General features: G+C 32.2%; 2 protein-coding genes across 3 annotated transcripts; both read right to left on the minus strand.

The window, feature by feature from the left end:
- Nucleotides 1-3,918: 3,918 nt before the first annotated feature.
- LOC142533482 (nucleobase-ascorbate transporter 7-like) lies at nt 3,919-7,859 on the minus strand. 2 transcript variants are annotated; one of them, XM_075640280.1, is made up of 15 exons: nt 7,607-7,859; nt 7,387-7,528; nt 6,828-6,925; nt 6,552-6,728; nt 6,365-6,465; nt 6,197-6,272; nt 6,014-6,073; nt 5,745-5,929; nt 5,488-5,584; nt 5,197-5,283; nt 5,011-5,069; nt 4,844-4,935; nt 4,673-4,750; nt 4,425-4,585; nt 3,919-4,347 (listed from the first exon to the last, which is right to left on the minus strand). In XM_075640280.1, exons 2-15 carry the CDS (start codon nt 7,499-7,501, stop codon nt 4,129-4,131), a joined length of 1,605 nt encoding a protein of 534 aa, XP_075496395.1. In that variant the 5' UTR covers nt 7,502-7,528; nt 7,607-7,859; the 3' UTR covers nt 3,919-4,128. The 2 variants fall into 2 exon arrangements, with proteins under 2 accessions (XP_075496395.1, XP_075496394.1); XM_075640279.1 differs by having other exon boundaries at nt 7,636-7,858.
- A 6,760-nt stretch (nt 7,860-14,619) lies between these two features.
- On the minus strand, nt 14,620-18,132 carry LOC142533090 (uncharacterized). The gene is made up of 7 exons (XM_075639707.1): nt 17,566-18,132; nt 17,344-17,424; nt 17,057-17,233; nt 16,309-16,479; nt 15,940-16,152; nt 15,777-15,865; nt 14,620-15,572 (listed from the first exon to the last, which is right to left on the minus strand). Exons 1-7 carry the CDS (start codon nt 17,663-17,665, stop codon nt 14,922-14,924), a joined length of 1,482 nt encoding a protein of 493 aa, XP_075495822.1. The 5' UTR covers nt 17,666-18,132; the 3' UTR covers nt 14,620-14,921.
- Between the last annotated feature and the right edge of the window lie 3,120 nt (nt 18,133-21,252).

The following is a 21,252-nucleotide window of genomic DNA, read 5'->3' on the forward strand; positions in this document are numbered from 1 at the left end:
CTGGCCACATTTTCTTGAGAGCTTTTATGATATTCGTACACTCTTTCTTGAAGTGTCCTTTACCGCCACATTTAAAGCAGTAAATATTTTTCTTCTTACTTCTCGACTTTAATCTACCTCGTCTTTGGCTCCCACTGGAGTCACGATCCATAAATTTTCCTCTTATCATCGGTAAAGCCTCTGCCTGCTTCGAAGTTACCAACCTATCTTCCTTATTCCTGCGCCGACTTTCTTCATCGAGAACCGCAGTTAAGACATCGTCGAATTTTAGAAAGCCCATAAGAATATTGTTGGTAATGTTGATGATAAGTTGATCATATGAATCTGGTAGACTTTGAAGTAGAAGTTCCGCACGTTCATTTTCCCATATTTTATGCCCCATGGAAGTGAGTTGGGCAAATAGAGTATTTAGTGTGTTGATATGGTCGGTCATCGATGAGGATTCCGCCATCCGAAGAGTATAAAATCTTCTCTTTAGGAAAATCATGTTGTGTAGCGACTTGACCTCGTACATCTTTGTCAGATATCCCAGATAAATTTGGTTGTTTTTATCTCAGAGATACTTGACAGTAATTCGTCTGCTATAGCCAAGTGTAAATTGACAACAACATTGTCATTCATCTCGTTTCACTTTCCATCGTCCGTAATTTCCATCGGTCTATCTCCAATAGCCGCCAAGCAATTTTTCTTTCTTAAAACTGCTTGTATCTTTATTTTCCACAGCATAAAATTGCTTCCGTTGAACTTTGATATCTCGTACCTTCTCGCCATTATGTCTACAACAATTTTAGTATACTGAACAAAATAATCTTGACTTAATAAAAAATCTCAAAAAAAAATCTTTTCTGATGTGGAAGATCTGTCTAGGCTGCAACCACAGAGCATACTCAGAATTTTAAGAAATTTTAAACCAAGGCTCCGATACCCCTTTTTGGTCCCACGTGCGGAATTTGAGATAATAAACACGAAAATAAAGAATAAACTGGACACCGAGATTTACGTGGAAAACCTCTAAAAATTATTAGGGTAAAAACCACGGACAAGATGAAAAGAATTCCACTATAATATTTTTGGCGTACAACCCACTCACTGTGTTTTCAAAGAGAACACACACTCTCTTAATACAGGAGAACAAACACCTAAGCACTCAAATGCTTATAAGATGAGAGAAAACTCGAAGAAGAGACGATTTCAGAATGAAGGGGGAACTCTATTTATAGAGCTCCTTGTCCCGTCTTCTGAATTATTAATCAAACAACCCATTTTTTTTGCCCCCAAGATTATTCAATAGAGTCTGCTATCTTTGGTCCCACCACCTGTTGCCGACATTTGTCACAATTAAATTTTTTATTCAACAATATACAATTTTTTTTTTAAAAAAAAGAATTGTGAAGATGAAAACAGTATAGAATTGTAAACCGTAGGTAGTCGATTAGTAACAACACGTACTAAAAAAGGCTAAAAGTGAGAGACAAGTCGACAACCTTTTCAACATTTCACCCCACTCATAATTCTCACAGAGACCCTCCACTTTCTTTTACACTTTCCATCATCCGATGGGATCTAACAATTCCATGCAAATTATTTATTTTCGTCGAGGTGCGATAATTGTTTTTTATAAAAAAAATTGAAATTGACATTAGTATTATTGTATAAATTAAAATATTAAAATCACATTGTTATCATCGATTATAGTTTTTATAAAACAAAAGGCTATTGATTTTACTTTTTTGTTGTTGAGTAGTTCATAGGAAAATCCCAAAAAAAATATATAAATGTTTATCTAATATTAATTGAGAAAATAAATTTGATTTCTTTTTTAATCAATGTGAAATTTCACTCCGGTTAATCAAATTTAAATATTTTAGATCAGATGTATTTGTTAGGTCGGACATTGTTTGCCAAACGAACCGGTCACGGAACGACACATGTACGAGGCTGTCTTCTTGCCTGCTAAACGACGCAGATGATTTTACGCAAATTTGCATGTCTGCTTGAATATATAGAGACAATAAAGTGTGAAAATTAGGATAAATTAACAAAAAGTGGTGGGCATAGTGTCATCTCGTGTAAAATAGTTGTTTGGTTTGTAATTTATTTCATAAATGTTTGTAGTTTTATCAAAAGTTATAGTTGATAATAATTATGTAACTCAAAAAATTTTAAATTACATAGCAGTCCAAGCGATATGGTTTGATCGCTCTACCCAACAGAGATAATTATTGCACATAAACAATCCCATTCCAAATGATTGCACATGTTACAATCAATGAGAATCGAATATATGACATTAGCTATGATTTCAATTGTAAGATCATGATATTAACGATATAACTTAAATTTTTTAAACCAAGTAAACAGGCTAAATAACATAGTTTGATCATTTTATTCAACGTACCTAGACCATTTCTGTTTTTATCATTTCCCATTGTGGTTTCGGACCCCATTGTGCACGTGAGATTTGTATTTTTGCGTATCGACAAAAGTGCTACTGACACGTGAATTACTTTATTTCATGGATTAATAATGAAACCACATTTTGTTTTATATTGGTAAAACATCTTAGAAGTGGGAAAACATTCATATTTTTTCCTAGGCTGGTCGGTGCGAGAAAAGAAGCCAATATTATGCGGGGCCGATTACCTGTATGGATGTGATCAAGAAAAAATAAGTTATTGTTCCAATATTTGAGGTAAATTTGAAGTAATAAAGGATAAATAATAATATTTTTACCTTAACTGATTAAATTTGATATATCTAATAAATTACAATTTTATCCTTTTATATCCTTTTAAAAATTAAGAATGTAAATAAAAGTCATACATTAAGGGTAATAATGTTATTTTATATATAATGATTTGATTGATGTATGATAAATAATTAATGTGCAAATAAATTAAAATTACAACTAAATGATTGAACCATATGTAATATGTTAATTTCTTTAGAATCAATATAGCCTTTGATTTAGTTATATAATTAAATGTGAACAATGTTAATATATGAGTAGAGTTGTCAAAATGGGTCGATAGGTATGTCGGATTGATCGCCCTATCTTGTCAAACAGACGAGCTGGATTGACAATTTGTTAATACGCTCAAATGACGGATTGGCCCGGCCCGTTCACCAAATGGTGCGCTTTGTCGGGCTGCGGGCCAACCCCCAAATATATCTATAAATTGGAGTGTTTGGAGTACGTTTCGTCCAATTTATTTGGTGGTATGGGGCGGGCCAACCCATCCGGTTGGTCCATTTTGTCTCGGTAAAGTCCATCTCGTAATCCAGAATAAAAAAAATAATAGAAGTATGGACAAAAAATACATCCATTAAAAACCCAAGGTTCGTCGGATAAATGCAGACGTGTATAGATAGATTACTTGTATCATGGATACTCTCATTTCGATAGATGTAAATGAACAATCTATTACTTTGGTTGGATTATTCATAACTGTTAACTCCTTTTTAAACACCATCGAATTAAACTTTTTCTTCGATTTTTTAATAGAGACGCGTTTCTCTCGCTTGCAAACATACTTGGATCAAGACTTCCAATTGAATAAGTATGAGTAAATGGATGGATTAATAAACGTTTGAATTTTTGTCTCTCTCTGAGGAAGAGACGATATAGAATCAACTTCCCAATCTGATATTATGGTGCTGTCAAAGAACCAGTGATCTTTATCTTGATCCTTACGAGACGCCCCAACATTCTTCAATTGTCCGACTGTTGGTGAATCCTATTTTTATTTCATCGAAGAGAAACAAATGAAAGGCTCAAGATCAAACTTTACTACATGGTATTTACATCTCTCAGTTCCAATAAAATTAAATTGGACGTTGTTGGCATTTCATCCTTCATTTTCCAGGGTATATAATTGCCTCAAAAGGTCCAATATAAATTTGTATACGAAAATAATATATAATAGATAGATTGGAGTGCCATAGCCATTCCACGGAGCAAATATGAAGTTTCCTGTTCTTTGTTCATAGAAAACACTGATGACATCTTTGATTTGTTAACAAAATAAAGCAAGGGTTGCTGCTAAACCAAAACACACACCAAGTCCTTGAAAAACCAACCAAGAAAAAAAAACTTGACTTCATGGCTTTGTCAATTTCTCTCTACATCTACACAGATGGGAAGAATTTGTTGAGATTGCAAGGCAACGAATAGAACTCTTCACTTCTTGTATCGGTTTTATATGATTGGAACCTATCCCACCAATGCATGCCTCTATCTTTCCTCGTCGTGCCGTCTTTCGGAGGCAACGTGACATCCAAAATCAGAGCCAAAACTCCAGCAACGAATGGTTCGGACGAGAAAGGAACGTTGATCATATCGTTGAACTGCCAATAGGAGCCAATAATCAAATTCTTGAATTCACGTGTTGTTCAGAAATTTAGATTACGTGCTCAATGCTTACCCATTTTGCTGAGGAATGGATTGGGCCATAGCCCTTTACAGATCTGTACTCGTTGAAATATTGCGGTATGGATAATCCCATGAAGATTGAGAATGCAAGAATGAACTTTGTTCTGAAGGCATTCATGTTGCAGAATTGCAGGAAACCGAGACCTCCTACCCCTGAGTTTTCAATTCTTGAATTTCAATGGGCTAATTCATGTGAGATATATTGAAAATTATAAATAAACTTCGTAGGATCATGCATACCAACATAGGCAAACAGAATGCAATACAACGCAGCAACGATTGGAGCCGGAATTGAAGCAAAGACAGCTCCGAATTTGCCTGAATTTGGTCAAAGTTAGAATTTAAACATCATAGAGAAGTTTCTTTCTAGTTTATTTGGAATGACAAGGAAAAAATTATCCGTTTACTTGCCTAGTACTGAAAAGAATATCATAAAAACAGCAGAAACTTGTACAACTCTTCGGCTTCCAACTCGTGTCAACCCGAGCAAACCGGCATTTTCACTGTCCAATATGAGAGTTCAGAGTTTACAAGTGCAAGTTTATGCTAAACCAAGGGAGCAAAAGAAAGAATCCTACATAGAAACAGATGACCCGTTTCCAGTTCCAAAAATTCCAGAAAACAATATGCCGAGACCCTGAAAACAGACAGTCCATTTTGTAATTTTGTAGCCAAAAGAACTCAAATAACCATAGAATTCATATTCTTGTGAGATTTTGGCCGTGTCTATGAATGCAAAGTTAATGACTTTTAAGCCCAATTACCTGCCAGCCAACCCCTCGGCTGAGAACAGAATGCGGCATAGGAGTTGCACTGGCATACCTTGACACAGCAATGAAAGCACCAGTGGACTGCCAATTGGTAAAGCAAAATAAATGTTAATTACCACGAGAATCGCTACAACCTGGGGTGTAACTGAATCAAGTCCAAGTCCAGTTTCCAGAACTTCATGGGTTCTAGTTCTATTGAAACTGCCTATGAAAATAAAACCAACAGAAACATGCAATGATGCATCGAATTATTTGTTTATAGGATTCTTGACAAAATATAAGCACCTCAACAAGGGTAACAAATGAAGTCGCCATCATGGCGAATGCTTCTCCAGCATGGAAAGTAGGAGCTCCCCATTGAAATGGATACGGAACTCTGATCCTGTAGAAAGTCAGAATTTATCAGTAGAAGTTACCAGCTCCAAGAATCTGAGAATATTATGAACTTTCACCCATTTCTCATGGCTGTCATATTTTCTCGAGAACCACTGAACAAAAGGTGAAATTTTACCAGGTTATGGAAACCACACAACGAGCCTTACCAAGGAGCGCCACTTATGATTCCAGCACGGTCAGTTCTACAGCTTAATTGAGTTGTTGGTGCGGCATTTTTGTATGCTCCACCAATGGTCAGTAAATGAGCATAAATCCACACTAAAATGACCGAGAATAGCACAGCAAAACGAGTAAAGACGTGTTTTCCACCTTTCATCAGATGAGGTAAGCACTGCAAAAGCCATTCAGCATATTATATTGATAGAAGTTCCGAACATGGAGAGGATGGTACATGACAATATGCAATGAAACTCACTTGCGAAAAGATCACTAGTAAGATAAGCTGAGGCAATCCAATCTCCACACATTTTGCTACCTGGAAATGTAGAAAAGCAGGGAACAGTTCAGTTTTAGGGAAGCATTAAGCGACGATATTCGGAAATCAGCTTAGCTTTGAAACACTCGATTTCATTTTCTAAAAGAACACTTTAATGCTTACCAGAGGAAAACCAAGCTCATAAAGCCCAAATCCACTGAGAGCTACCAGTGGAACTGTAGAAAGTGGACTCATGAACCTGGATTTTGCACATGAAATGAAACTGATTTAGTCACTTCTACTCAAAATTCAAAAATATAATGCATTTCAAAGAGAATGTAGTTACAACACCTAGTAACGTTTCTCCAAAGGCCACTGAAGCCGATAACTATCTGAAGAGTGGAAGCTACAATCATAGCCCCCTGAATTCCTCTCATAATCCTCTTGAATCTCTACACATGACACAAATTACTGGATCAAACTAACAAATAGGACTCTTTTACGAAGGCTAAAAACGATTGGAGGGCTCATTTATCACCTCTACAGGTTCCAAAATTTCACTATATCGACCAGCCAAGACAATTGACAAAGTTGCGGGGATATATGTATAAGAACCACCGATCACAGCTGGCAGTCGAGTCCCGAGTAATATCTGAGCTAGCGTGTTCAATCCAGCAACAAATTGTAGTGTCTGAATCATTTGAGCCTTCTCTTCCTAACCACGGAACCAGTTTTTTTAGTTAAAATCAAGAAATCGTCTTAGTTCTTGAAAACCATTCAAAATCGAGCCCTTTTCAGTAAATAAAATATTTGCCTTTCCTCCTCCCATTTGAGGAGCCAGAAAGGAGGGTATGAGAACCGTAGTACCAAGCATCACAATGTAGTGCTGGAAACCAAGCAGTATTGCCTCAGCTGCATTAAGCAACAATAAAATATTAAAACAAGAATTTAGCTAACACGCTAGATTAGCTTATCCAAAAAGTTGATCAAGTGCATAACATTCAAAATGGGAACAAAAATTGCATGCTAAATTTAAGGTTTATGATCTTGACACCAGTTAAAGATAGATTGTGTTGCTTTCCATAAGCTCAAGAGCTAACAAGTTCAAGAACCTAGAGCATAATCCTTGTACTTTTTTGTGTATTTTGTTGAGATGCTATTGGTGGATTTTGAACTATCAACCACACATCAAAACACCCAAACAAAACAAAACAAAACAAAATATTTAAGAAAAGCACAACACAAGTCTGAACCCAAAAATTAAGAAGATGGTGCAATTCAAAACTTTAATTTTTACAAACAATAAACATTAAATTTGAAGCTTTACAAATACGATTGCATGGAGACAACATGGATATAGGAAGAGGACTAACGCCAAGGAGGTGGGCTTGTAATGCAGTAAGAAACACCGGGGAGCTGATCTTTGACTGGATGTGGTATCAACTCATCTTGTTTTGGTGGTGGTGCAGCTGCTCCGCCTCCTGCCATTATTTGCTGTACCTTTTTTCCAACTCACTGTAAAATAAATACATAAACTCTCACTCCATACATTTTCTTACCCAGATTTACACGTAAACAAATGAAAACACTAACCAAAAATCTCCAAAATCAAGAACCCCCACCAAGAATTTCCACTCTGCCAATGATCTGCAGTAGTCTTCAGATAGACAAAACTTTCAAGAACAAATGCAAAGCTATTCTAGTCAATGATAAAAGCATTGCCAAGGTTACTTAATGTGTTGCAGAACAAAATGCTACATGCATTTCAAGAAAACATAAAGCAAATGTGAATTATGGACCTAAATGCAAAGTAGAGTGAATAAAGAGAAAAAGCAAGATAATTAAACCAAAAGTGAGAAAGAAATCAAAACAAACCATTCCTAGGGAATCTATTTGATTTGTCTCTCACATACGTACCATAAATTTAAAAAAAACATATAGATTTGTTCTTCTTTCTTTAGACGTGTTATTAACTAGTCATTTGCAGAATCAAGCACTTGCCTTTGTTCTTCTCTCAAGTAAAAGATAAAGTTAATGGGCATCCGCCACCTTTATTTTTTCTCATAATTATTTGGACATTATAATTATTCCATTCTTTTTTGAGAATATTATTATTATTATTATTCCATTTAATCACAAGTAGACAATATAATATGCATTTTAAGCTAAATTATTTGAAATCCGTAGCATGGCTAGATCTCACAGTACCACATGCTTATTGTTTTCTTAAAATGACAAAATATGAAATATATACCAAAATATATACATATATCATGCAGTAGCATGCTGCGTGAGTTCTTTAATTTGTTCTTCAGATACGATATTCAATGCACCCCATGTTTACTTGCATGTGAGTCTTTCTTTCCTTTTGTCTGTTCATTTTTACAGTCTCTCACTCTATATTTTGCTGCCATTTTGAATTGACGGAATCTTTTGGACAATTGTCTGCAAATATTAGTCCAGCTAGCCCAGAAAAATTAGTCCTACATGCAATCCAAAGCAATCAAGAGAGTGGTATAAATCAAGTCCTATCATAACGCCAGGAATTAGGTTCTGATTTCTAGACAACCCACTTGATCAGTAGTTCTGCAGCCTGTCCCATTAACGACACCTGGCAGGAAATCATTGGGTCAAAATATCTCACAGTCAAAAAAGTCTCTGTGTACATGGATTAGGTCCATCCACTTGATTTCAGTTATCAATTATGTCTTTATTTCGATTGAGTCACAGGTTTCTTTTAACTCATCTGATGGCAAATTTTCACCCTTGGGACGAGATATATTGTTCGAAACCCAAAAATTCATTCATACTAAATATGTAAATATATATATATATATGAGTATATTTTTTGTGGACGGTCTCACGTATCTATGTCCGTGAGACTCATCGACCCGACTCATTTTTGAGTAAAAAATGTACAATTATACACACTATGGGTATTGGTACACGCAATGTGTGCGATCCGTATAAAAATAGATAATGAAATAGTTTTTAATAATTCTAACAATAAAATTTATTGTTTTTAAACTGAAGTGGTAGGAGAAAAATACTCTGAAAGTTTTTTAATTAATAATATAGATACATACATCTTTATAAGAAACGCATTAACTTACCATCTCAAACTCATATTCGAGTGGAATATAATTCTGGCGTAAAAATAACTTGATTTATATAAATAAAATAAATTTTTTATAAATAAATTAATATTATATATATACTATATATTTAAGTTAAACTTCTTAGTAATATGTTACCATTTTTATTTTCTATAATTTTCTTTCTTAAAACCCTCATTCCTTTTCAAATTTTTCAATCAATCAAATAATACAAATTATTTAATATTTAACATAGTTATAAATATTCTTATATTTATATTTTATTTGTTCATTCAAATTAAATTAATTATATATAACTAAAAAATAAATTATATCTATTACTTTTACTATCTCTTTTGTTTGTTTTACAATTTGTCATGTTCATGAGATTCTAAGTCGTTTTGTATGTTAGTTTAATAGGGATAATTAAATAGAGTACTTAACTCATTATTATTTTAATTTTAATTTCAATTTAACTACTTAAATTTATACATTGCAATCAAATTCATGAAAAATCACTATATAATGTTATACATTAATAAATAAATAAAAATGTTAATTTTACTAACATTAAGGTACTAATGAGAAGACGAAGGGAAGGGACATGTACTATCATAAATATATGAATTTCATTTGTGAGCTTATTATTTTATATTTTGTTCCTTTTACAATTTTTCATTTCATAAGGTTCTTTAGGTCATTTTCTATGTTAGTTTAATAAAGTCATTAAATATTGTACTTAGCTGATTATTATTTTAATTTTAAATTTAGTTTTAACTACTTAAATTTATACATTGCAGTCAAATTCATGGAAAATCACTACCATAATATTATACATTATTAAAAAAATTTGTTAATTTTATTACCATTAAGGTACTAATGGGAAGACGAAGGTAAATGAGTCGGTCATTTGTGAGCTATCAATTTTACCTTTTTGCTTGTTTTACGTCTTCAAGTAATTTTCTATATTAGTTTAATATGGTCATTAATAGCGTACCTAGCTCAATAAAACTAATTATTATTTTAATTTTACTTTTAAATTTAATTTTAATTGCTTAAATTTATACATGGTTGTTTTCATGAAAAATCTCTACCATAATATTATATATTAAAATCATTTTATTTACTTTAATATGATCATTAATAGTGTAATTAATTCAATTAAATTAATCATTATTTTAAATTAGTTTTAATTGATTAAATTATACATTGCTGTCAAATTCATGGAAAAGATCTCTACATTATTATTATACGTTAAAAAATATTAATATTACCGATATTAAGGTAATAATGAGAAGACAAAAGAAAGATTAATCGATTGAATAAAAATATTAATATATATTAAAGTCATAGACATTTTTTATTTTAATGTAATAGGGTCATTGATAGTGTACTTAACTCAATGATCAAGCTAAGTATTATTTTAATTTTAATTATTTAAGTTTATACAATACCGTCAAATTCATGGAAGATCTCTATCATAATGTTACATATTAAAAATTGTTAATATCACTGAGATTAAGGCAATAATGGGAATAGGAAGGGAGACGAGTCGGATTAAATAAAAATAATAATTAATAAATATCAAGGTCATATAAAACATTTTTATCTCATTTAAATAGAGATATTTTCACTATTTATGTGTCAATAGAAATACATGATTAAGAGAAAATGTTTATATATAAGTCATTTAAATACAAACACTATTATTAAGTTATTTAGTCACATTTTGATATATGCTGTTAAATAAATATTATTAAATAATATGCTACTAGTTTGTGTTCTTCCAATGGTAGAAGTTTTTTTATCATAGATTCCTAGCGTTAACATGCTTTATTGTTATATGTTATTTGTATTGATCATATTGCATTTGATTGTTGTTGTATTTGGATTGCTTAGGTGATTTATTTGTTTACGAAAATAGGAAAAAAAAACCGCATGTCCTACAAAAATGGTCATTTTTTAATTTCTTATTCTTGTGAAATTTCTTTAATTCTTGACGCGTAATTTTTGTTTTCTGTTTGCTTGGACCACTTAGTTTGAAGTCTTAGAAAATATTAAAAATGCTGAATTTTTTCTTCACTTTTTCCTATTGTCTCATAATATTTTTTTATTTATTGAGGAAAATGTATGTTCAGGCTTCTATCTCTAAATCAATATTCAAAATTTTTACGACATTATATATTCTCTATTCAAAATTTGTTGCTTAGATTGATAGAAGGTATTTGAATTTGATTTTTTATGTACTTGTTTATATTATTTTTGTAGTATTATTTGTTGTGCAAATAATAGGTGGACTAAAAAAAATTGATGGCTCTTGGCATGATTGTTGATGTACGCATATATGTTTTTCACAATCACATATTACATATGTGTATTATGAGATAACGATTGAAACTAGGAGTCCTCTTGTGGTTGGAAAACATGGATAAATTGTTAAAAAAGATAGTATTCGGTAAATTTTTGGCATGCGATTTTGTTCTAATTCAATTATTATGCATGATTCTAAATTTTAACTGTATCCAAAGTTAATGTATGTTTTATTGTTTCTGGATAAATTTTGTCAGCGATATATAATTCTTTGGTTTAAGAAAAATTATATGACTTCGTATCATATTTTTACAGTTATTTTTCTTAAGGGTTTTTTATCAATGAATTTTTCATGATGATTTGATGCACTATTTTTTTCTTTGTGTTATTTTTTTAAAAAAAGAAGTGAAATATCTATAAAGAAATAAAAACGATAACAAGATACCTTATCTTTATTTGAAGAAAATATTAGAAAATTTAATGATTTAGTATTTAATTTGAGAGTGATTTATTCTTTTTTTTACTCGTATATATTTCAATTTCTTTGTTATTGTACTCAATAAATTATTTTTAAACTTTGAGTTCTCAATTTTTCTTCTTATTGAGGTTGTCTGAGTTATGATTTTTTTAAAATTTATTTTTGTTACTATTTTTGGCGTTAATTGACTTTTATGACATTCTATAGCTTTACTTTGTCGTTTATATGAAAATCGATATGAGAGTGCACCACTCAAAGCCACAGATTTTGGGTCTTCCGTTCTATGAAAAAAGTAATAAATGGATAACCATATAATTTCTTGATTCTTCATATATATAGTCAACAACATGTGTCACATTTTGAACAAAAAATAAAGGTTAAGACAAATAATGTGGATGCAAAAAAAAAAAAAAAAAGACACATGGTAAACAAAAAATATTATTGTTTATTACTAGGTCCTCATTTTTGTATGATATAATTTAGACACATTCTTTATAGAACTTTGAAATTAAGTCACTAAGTAACATCAAACACATACATATACATATATATGTGTGTGTGTCGAGAATGACTCAGATTTAAATTTCAACGAAGCACAATGAAGATAAAATTGAAGAATTGTAAGAGTAAACCTTTAAGTGTTCTATAGTGATTATGTTGTTACCTCATGATTTGCGATATATGGATTCCATATAAAATACCAATATTCTCAAAGAATACACGATATTGTGATGGCTAGCACCGAGGAATCGATTTTGTTCTTGAAGAGGTGGAAAGAGATGTTGGGTCGCATCTCAAAGGGCGCATCCAAGAAAAGATAACATTCTTAATTTCATGGCATCTCTGCAGCCAAATGAACCGTGCGAAATACAGAAGTATAACTCCGAACATTTTAGATAGTCGTTTGGAAAGTCAGGAGGCATCTTTTCTAGCAGTTTTATGGGAGTTGAGTATTTGTTGTTACTATACATTTTTGACAACCATTGGCAAGTGGTTCGAACGAGGTCAGATTTGGTTCAAATTGAATATAGATGGCTTTGTTGGCTCAAACAAGCTCGGATTTGTTCTATAGTTTTTCCTAGTGTTGCCACAGTCCGTAGGGAGGTCAGAGACCATCTTGGTTTTATTGTCATGGCAATTAAGGAATTTTTTGGTCAAAAACCAAGCGCTACATTTGAGTCGCTCTCCCGGAAGAGTTTTAAAATATTGAGACATGTGCACTCGTGGGGATGAATTTGAAATCCAACTTTGTACTTTTGAACATGGATTTTGATTATAGTTTTATTGTTTACGATAAGATAATATATTAAATCTTAAATCCACATTTTACTTATTTACACAATAGTATTACAAATAGAATAAATTTTAAATAAAAACATTATTGGATGAATTATTGTCCAAACTAACATGAAATATCATATAAACAAATAAGAAATTGATTTGAAAATTATGGTCTTATTTCTTTAAATTAAAAAAATATTTAAAATACACCATTCCAAATGCAAACTAATGTAAATTATGAGATGAGTAAATATATGTTAATATATTTGAGTAAGTCTCTTGTGAGACGGTCTCACGAATCTTTATCTGTGAAATGGGTCAACTTTATCGATATCCACAATAAAAAGTAATACTCTTATCATAAAAAGTAATATTTTTTCATGGATGACCCAAATAAAATATCCGTCTCACAAAATACGACACGTGAGACCGTCGTTTTTGCCAATATATTTACCGCACTGTTACATCGGATAATTGAGTAACCTCTCACCTACGCTTCCTACCATATTCTTGCAGATTTATCATCAACCTTTTCCCATTTTGCAATTTCTAAAAATTGTGTCGACTCGAGGAAATACATTGTTTCACAGATTTATCATCCACTTGAAAACTATATTTTCAAATTTTAGGAATCACGAGTCTTGTCAGAAAATTAGAACTATACCCTTGAAGCTATGTTGAATTCAAAAGTCTCTCGTCTGCTAACACGTTCAAATTGCTAATTAAATTTCAACACATTGTTATTTATCACTCTTTCTCTTGGAAAGAAGTGGGAAGAATGTTACTTTGTTACCTTATTTTTGTCCCATGTCAAATCATGGTTTAGAATTCAAAAAATCGGTTCATAGAAAGAAGTCTAAAGATAAAAGTTACCCAAAAAATTGATGGCAAATTCTTGGATCAGACTCCTTTCTGGCTTCTTGGACTAGGATTTTTCTAGGTAGGCCTCAGTTGAAATGATACATCTCTTTCACTAGATTTCTCAAATTTCAATATGAATCCCAATCATTGTCTGAAATCAAACAATGATTCCCTAACTTTTACACTGGTCACATGCAAGTGCAGCTAGGATTAACAAGTTCAGATAATCTGAGATAAATTAGAGAAATGTGATCAGTAACTTAGGAAATGTGCCCACGTTCTCGGGTTGATATTTAATAGAAATATGTCTATCAATCGTCTTGATATGTTAAAATTTTTTGGCAGATCAGATATATTAATTTTATATCAGCACTACCAAATTATTTAGCAACAGTGGTCCGCTAATCACCTTCAAGAAGTCAAGTACAGAAACAAATGTTTGTCTTTGTCCATGGAACCTCTAGAGGGGCACAATCATTTCCATGACATATGGATCACCTGATTCGCCCACATTATTAAACGGCAACCGATATATCAAGCCAATTTCCAGAACATAACGCATGAAACCTGTCTGTCGGATAAAAGTTGAACGTCTCTGCCTATAAACATCGGACCAATAACATTTGTTTAGGGCACAAACTAATACTTTCAAAAACTAGTACATTTCGAAAAACATAGGTTTAATAACGTTTCTTTTTAGTAGCTAGAATAGATATATATCGCTATAAGGTAAATTTTACACTAGGAAACCTACTCCAGCAAACAGATGCCATCTCCAAAGATGTAGCAATACAATATTAGCACCCAGCTAGCTATACCCCAAACTTTTAATATATCCCACCAACAAGCAATCTTGAAAAATTAAAGACAGGTGCACTAACGATCAATGTCCATACCCATGGCTGACTCGAGAATGAATGTTACGACGATCATAAACAGGAAAACTGTGGTTGAGAGGCTTAATTACCATGTTTTCTTGCTGTTTATTTTGCTCTTGCACTGCTCCAAAAACTATCTCATTGGTGTTCTCAGACCTCTGTTCGTAGTAAGTTTGTGGTGCAGAGGAACGATATTGATGGTGATGTTGCTGCTTCTTTGTTTGCTGCTGCTGCTGCTGAAGGTCTCCGTCCCACCCACTATAGAAAGCACGACTTTGGCGAAGTTGTTGCATTTTCTCAGAATCTTTGGACATGAAGGCATAGGTTTTCCGAGGAGTAGGGGTCCGAGTTTCAATGGCAGGAGGCTCATCCTCATCTGGAATTACAAAGCTCTCTTGCAACGGCCAAGAATTGGAATACTTTCGATGTTGGTGATACTGATTTTGGCTTTGATGTTTTGATGGATTCTTGTGGAATACAGTGAACACTCCTCCCATGATTTCAGCGGCAGACGCTCCAGTTTGGGCAACCAATCTCCCAACAGATCCTAGAAAGCTTTCTTCTTGCTCATCTTCTGTTGGAATTAGTGGAGGCCGTTTCACAGATTTCATTGGTTTCTGATATGTATTGGGAGAAACATTTGCTTCTACAATTTCCTGATCCAAGTAATAGAAGGTAAAGGTATGGATAATTGACTGGCTAAAGATAAAATAGCTGTCAGTCCTTCGGAAGTTAGATGTCGTAAAATTCAAGCATGAATGCGCAACATATTAGTTAAAGCGCTCATATTCAAGTAGTTGAAGTGAATGTAATAACAGTCAAACAAATTATTTATCGTGAGAAGCATAAAATCAACTCACGTCTTGAGAAGAAACAATCGAACCAACCCTTTGTTGAAGCAAGGCTAGCATATAACCAAAGAATCCAGCTGCTATAAGCACTGCAATGCCTGCAGATATTCCCTCTTGTAAATAACTTTATGTACGTACTTGAGATTAATGACTGACATTTGAGGTATCTCACCTATGGGGAAACCACTTCCATACTGATAAGCACAATCATCAAAATGGAGTTGTATTTCACGAACGGCCTTGTTTCCACGGTCAATAACGAGAAGAGAGCAACTGCTCCCAATATAGATCACGTCAAAATCATTTGAAAATTTTGCATCTTCACTCGGTCCATCAACATGTCCACCACCACGACCCCGTTTGCCTCCGGCAATGGTTGTGACTCCTAGAGAAAGCAAGATGACCACAATTGCAATTCAAAAACCAATAAAAATGTTTTAAACTTGATGTCACTCGCCAAAACAAAGCAACGATATATAAATGTAACTATACAAACAACCATACTTCTATATTGGCTAAATGACAAATAAAAAAGAATCACCTGTATCACTAATCTTTCTGATTGCCATATTGTCCGTGTCCGCAACATAAATGTTTCCTCTATCATCAACTGTAAGACCTTTAGGATGATTCATCTTTGCTTCCCTAAATTTTCCATCCACATGGCCATAATATCCATCAGCAGACCCTGAAACCAACTTTGGCCGGCTGTCTGTAATATATATTACCAAATTTAGTAGGTGTGAAGGGAGAAAAAGGAAAGACATTGCAAAAAGAGCAAGAATCGGATCTCAAAAGTTGAGTTAATTCCCAGCAATCAACGCTGTGTTAGAATATCACGAAAAACAGATAATGGGGTCATCTAATATCATAGAAATCTTACAACCCCAACTTATCACACAAATGACTTCTACTATACTGCATCCAAAAAATGAAATATGCCCCAATTCAGAGCTAGACCAAAAGTATGTAAAATAAAACCTTTCAAAACAAATGAAAAACCAAATTTAGCTAATTAACCCGTATTGGCATATCATTGTCAACAGATGTGTGGAGATAAGAGCCCAACATACTATCAACATCAGCAATTCAACATCTAATTTAGAACAAAAGTATAAAATTCCATTCGATTTCCAACAATAGGTAAATCAATATATTAATATAAGTAGAAAAGTCTAGCGCAAAAACCGCACCGCGTGATCTAAGAAAGCACCAACATATACGCAATTAGCTAGAGTGATTTAACCAATAAATCGCAATAAAAGGAGAATCCCACTTTACAAACTTACAAAGGGACAAGGAAGAGGAAATCTTATAAAGATTGCTATTAGCTGAATCCAAAATTAGAAGGTCTCCATCAGGTAATGCTTCAACAGCATACGGCTCAATGCCAAGCTTGCTGCCATCAAAGACAGTCTCCACGTTATACCCACTCTCAAATTTCATCATTGGACGTCCTGATATCGCTGCGAATACCACAAAATCATCCATCCCCATTTTCGCATTTAATGAACGAAAATTTATTAAAATAAAATATTTCAAGAAACATTCAATCTAACGATGAATTCATCTTTACCTGCTTTAGTGGTGACCTTGAGTGATAAAACCCGTTTCATCGCCATGGAAAATGCATTTGAGAAAAACCCATTAACAATCCCTGTCCAATCAGTTAAAGAATAAAATTACAAATATTTTTTAAAAAAAATGAAAGAAAAAAGTAATCAAACGAAAGAATCTCAAAGAACACAATAGAAATGCATATACATACAAGCAAAATGTGCAAAGGAAAACTACTTACTGGCAGGTGAGACAGGAAGTGAAACAGAGTAAACACCACCAAAAAGGAGAACAACGGTGAAGAGCAACGCCAGAACGTTTTCCCCCATCTTAAAAGCCATGTCTCAAAGCATTCGTTCAAGAAACACAGAGCACTACAAAAAATGTTCAAAAATGGAGATCGAAAGGCCGCATTGCTCGAAAGTTAAACCCTAAAAACAAAAGGGTCTGTGGGTTTTGAGATTCTTTTGATGAAAAGAACCAGAGAATAAAAGGAAAAAGGCAAAAAAGTAATGGTGTGTGTGGGCGAGGCAGTGAGTGAAGAGTGAAGAGAGTGTGAAATGAAATGTTTAATGAAAGAGAAAAAGAGAAAAGAAAGCAAGACAAGAGTTAGTTTTGGGTTGTGTAAATGGTGGCTTGGAGTCCCCACCCACCATTAAAACATAATCAAAACTCCTCTGCTCAAAACAAGATTTTGAGTGAATGGTGATCCATTACGCTAATATGTTTAAAATCATCAAATTTAGTTGACAAATCCCACACCAATAATCTGCCAACAGAGTTGAAGTGGGGTGTGTGAAATCATATATCTCAGCAAAACATGATAATGATGGGATATTTAAACAGCAAATTCATGGCTGTCAACAGCATATTTTTTAACAGAAAATACTTTTAGAGTAAAAGATGATTTTATTACAAAAAAGGTGGCTGAAAGTGAAATCTAATCTCTTGAATGAGTGGTTGAAATTAGATTTTTTTTTGTAACATAAAAGAGAAATTGTGTGCTTGTAATCTAATTTTATAAATAATTTTGCTGTTTAATCCTTTTTGCAATGTTTGACATTTACATTATTAAGATTATGATTGTGATTGTGATTGTGAAAAATCTGTGCACAACTAATATAAATGGAACGATCCAAGATTTTATATTCGGGTGGACTGAGATATGAATTAGAAACATTTAGTGGAAATAAATTCTTAAAATTTAATGTGTCAATATTAATATTAATAATAAATCAAATATATCATGATGTATATAATTAATTAAAATCACACAAAAAATAATAATTTTTTTTTATGGATGGATTTTTTAATAGATTTTTAACAATGATATAATATATATCCATAGTTGGATTAATATTGAGGCCAAGCTATTATTTAAAAAAAAAAGCTGAGTCAATTTGAGTAAAATAATATTGATATAATATTTTATAAAATATAGTCATGTATACATAACTAAATACTAAATCAACTGTTATTTATATATATTTCAAATCCAAGCACATATATTCACATTTATCTCAATCATTGTGTAATATATTTACATTTACCACCATTACTATGAATATTAAACCCAACATATATATGTATATATTGGTGCGAATAATTTCATTCATTATTTTGAGAAAAATTCATTTAGGTTGTGTTTGGATCGATGGATTTCAGATACATAAATTTCAAATATATTCAGATTTATTTTTGTATTTTAAAGAAAAAAATCATAAATTTCAAATTCACATCTTTCACATTAATATAATATTTCATGTTAGTTACGATGAATTTGAAGTTTGTCCAACAATAAATATATTTGAAATTCATTCTACTTTATGTTACAATTTTATAAATAACTAAGACACGAGTTTAGAATTTCATGTATTGTTTCATTGATAACAATAAAAATATAATCGAAATACATATATTTCAAAGTCATCTGTCCAAGATTTTAGATTTGTAAAGCTTTGCTCTTTCTTTGTCATAATAATTTAGGGCAATTGGCCAAGTGCGGTACTGTGATACGGGGTCACAGGCAACATTAATATAATTGAGACAAGTTATAAATATGGGCTGGGATCAAAAGTCGTCACTGCGATCTTTTAAAATATGAATAAAAATAAAATAACTATTGTTTTATATAAAGTAAAAATACAGGCAGCTCCGAACCGCAATTAATCCATGAAAGTGCCCAACAAAGTAGCTTCATTTCAAGATGACGAGGAAGCAAAACAACAATATTTGGATAACTTCGGTCTACCTGATTAACATGTTTTACAAATAATTGTGTTAGCCCAGAGTTTTACCAATTGCGTACGAAAAAATAATGACTGCGAGTTCCATTTTATAAAAAAAAAATTATGTAACATAAATAACATCGACCTAAAACAATTTTTTATTTTTGTTTTTGAGAAAGTGCTTCTTTAATATAACTTGGTAGTTATCGACCCTGTGAACTCTAAATTAACCCACTGTGATCAATTGAGTTAACCTGCTAAGTTGAAAATGATTTGAATATACATTTATGTCATCTTGAAATCAAATTTCCTATAAATTTTTATTGTACATAAATATACAATTAATTACACATAAGAGCGTAAAAATATTATCTTATATAATAGGAAAAACCATAAGTGTTCGATAGTTTATGTAAGATCAATATTTGCACCCCTTTTCTCTTTTTAGGGAAGGAAAAAAGGATGGAAAAAAGATAAAAATAAAATGGACCAATCCACTTTTATTACTCACCTTTTGAGGGTCAAAACTTTGGACTATGTTAAATAATAATTCAAGGGCAATAGACCGTTTTGATATTTCCCTTAGGAATTAATAAAAAAAAATTTTTTAAAAATGATAAGTTTTTTCAAAAAGCCTGGAGACAACAACATGATAACGTAGGAGGTAATATATTATTCCCACTTTGATTCCATAACATTATTATCCCAAAAAGCAGTGAGCAAAGTTTGACATTGATATTCTCAACATCATGATTAAAAGGTTGAAATGGAATTACACAAAAGTGTTCCTAAAAATATTAGTTTTAGGTAATGATTTATAGTTTGTCTGACATCAAAATTTCATTTTTTTGACGAAATATCGAGTTTTAAATATATAACAAACTAATCTCTCCAATCCCAACTCGAATGTAAATTTTTTCCTCGTTTGCGATATAAAAGAAAAACTATGGATCCACCACACTTTTCAATTTGGGTTTATTAAAGTTTATCATGATTTCATTCAAGGAAAAATATCCCAATCTTATAAAATTATCTGAAATAAATATTTAATTTTGGTTATTTAAAGTACATTAATTTGACCACTCGTCAAAGGTAGTGGCTCCTTTATTGACACAGTATCGATCAAATAAAACAGTAACAAAGTTTCAAGAGTAATTTATCCGGGAATTGAAGAATAAATAGTAGAATGGTCTGAACCGAATAAACCTAGCCGAGATTATGTTTGGGCTTCAATTAATATTAGGCTCATGAGCCGAAATATTTTGGGCTGAAGTATTATTGCAGGTTCTTGCCAATAACTGGGTTAATAAGCCCACACCATTCTACGAGTAACTAGAGAACCAGCTACATCAGTCCCTTTAAGGCTTTGACATAGTACGAATCGAGTACGTTCGCGAGATTTTGGAATCGATTTGAAAAATATTTGATTTGTATTCGAGTTATCAAATTTAAATTTGAATATGTTCGAACTTTTTTCCTAACCGAACTCGAGATAAAATTATTTTGTTTGATAGTTTGTGACTCGTTCGCGAACTTTAGTATTTTATAAATATAATGTAATTATATGTTAAATAAATAAAATTTGAGATTTTCGAGTAATTATTTTCGAGTAATAAATAAAATAGTTCACATACATGTTCGAATCTTTCGAAACGAACTCGAGCTATTCAAACCGAATTCGAGCAAAAAAAATTAAAATT

The sequence above is a fragment of the Primulina tabacum genome, chromosome 18, assembly GCF_025594145.1.
Source record: "Primulina tabacum isolate GXHZ01 chromosome 18, ASM2559414v2, whole genome shotgun sequence".
Classification (NCBI taxonomy): Eukaryota; Viridiplantae; Streptophyta; class Magnoliopsida; order Lamiales; family Gesneriaceae; genus Primulina; species Primulina tabacum.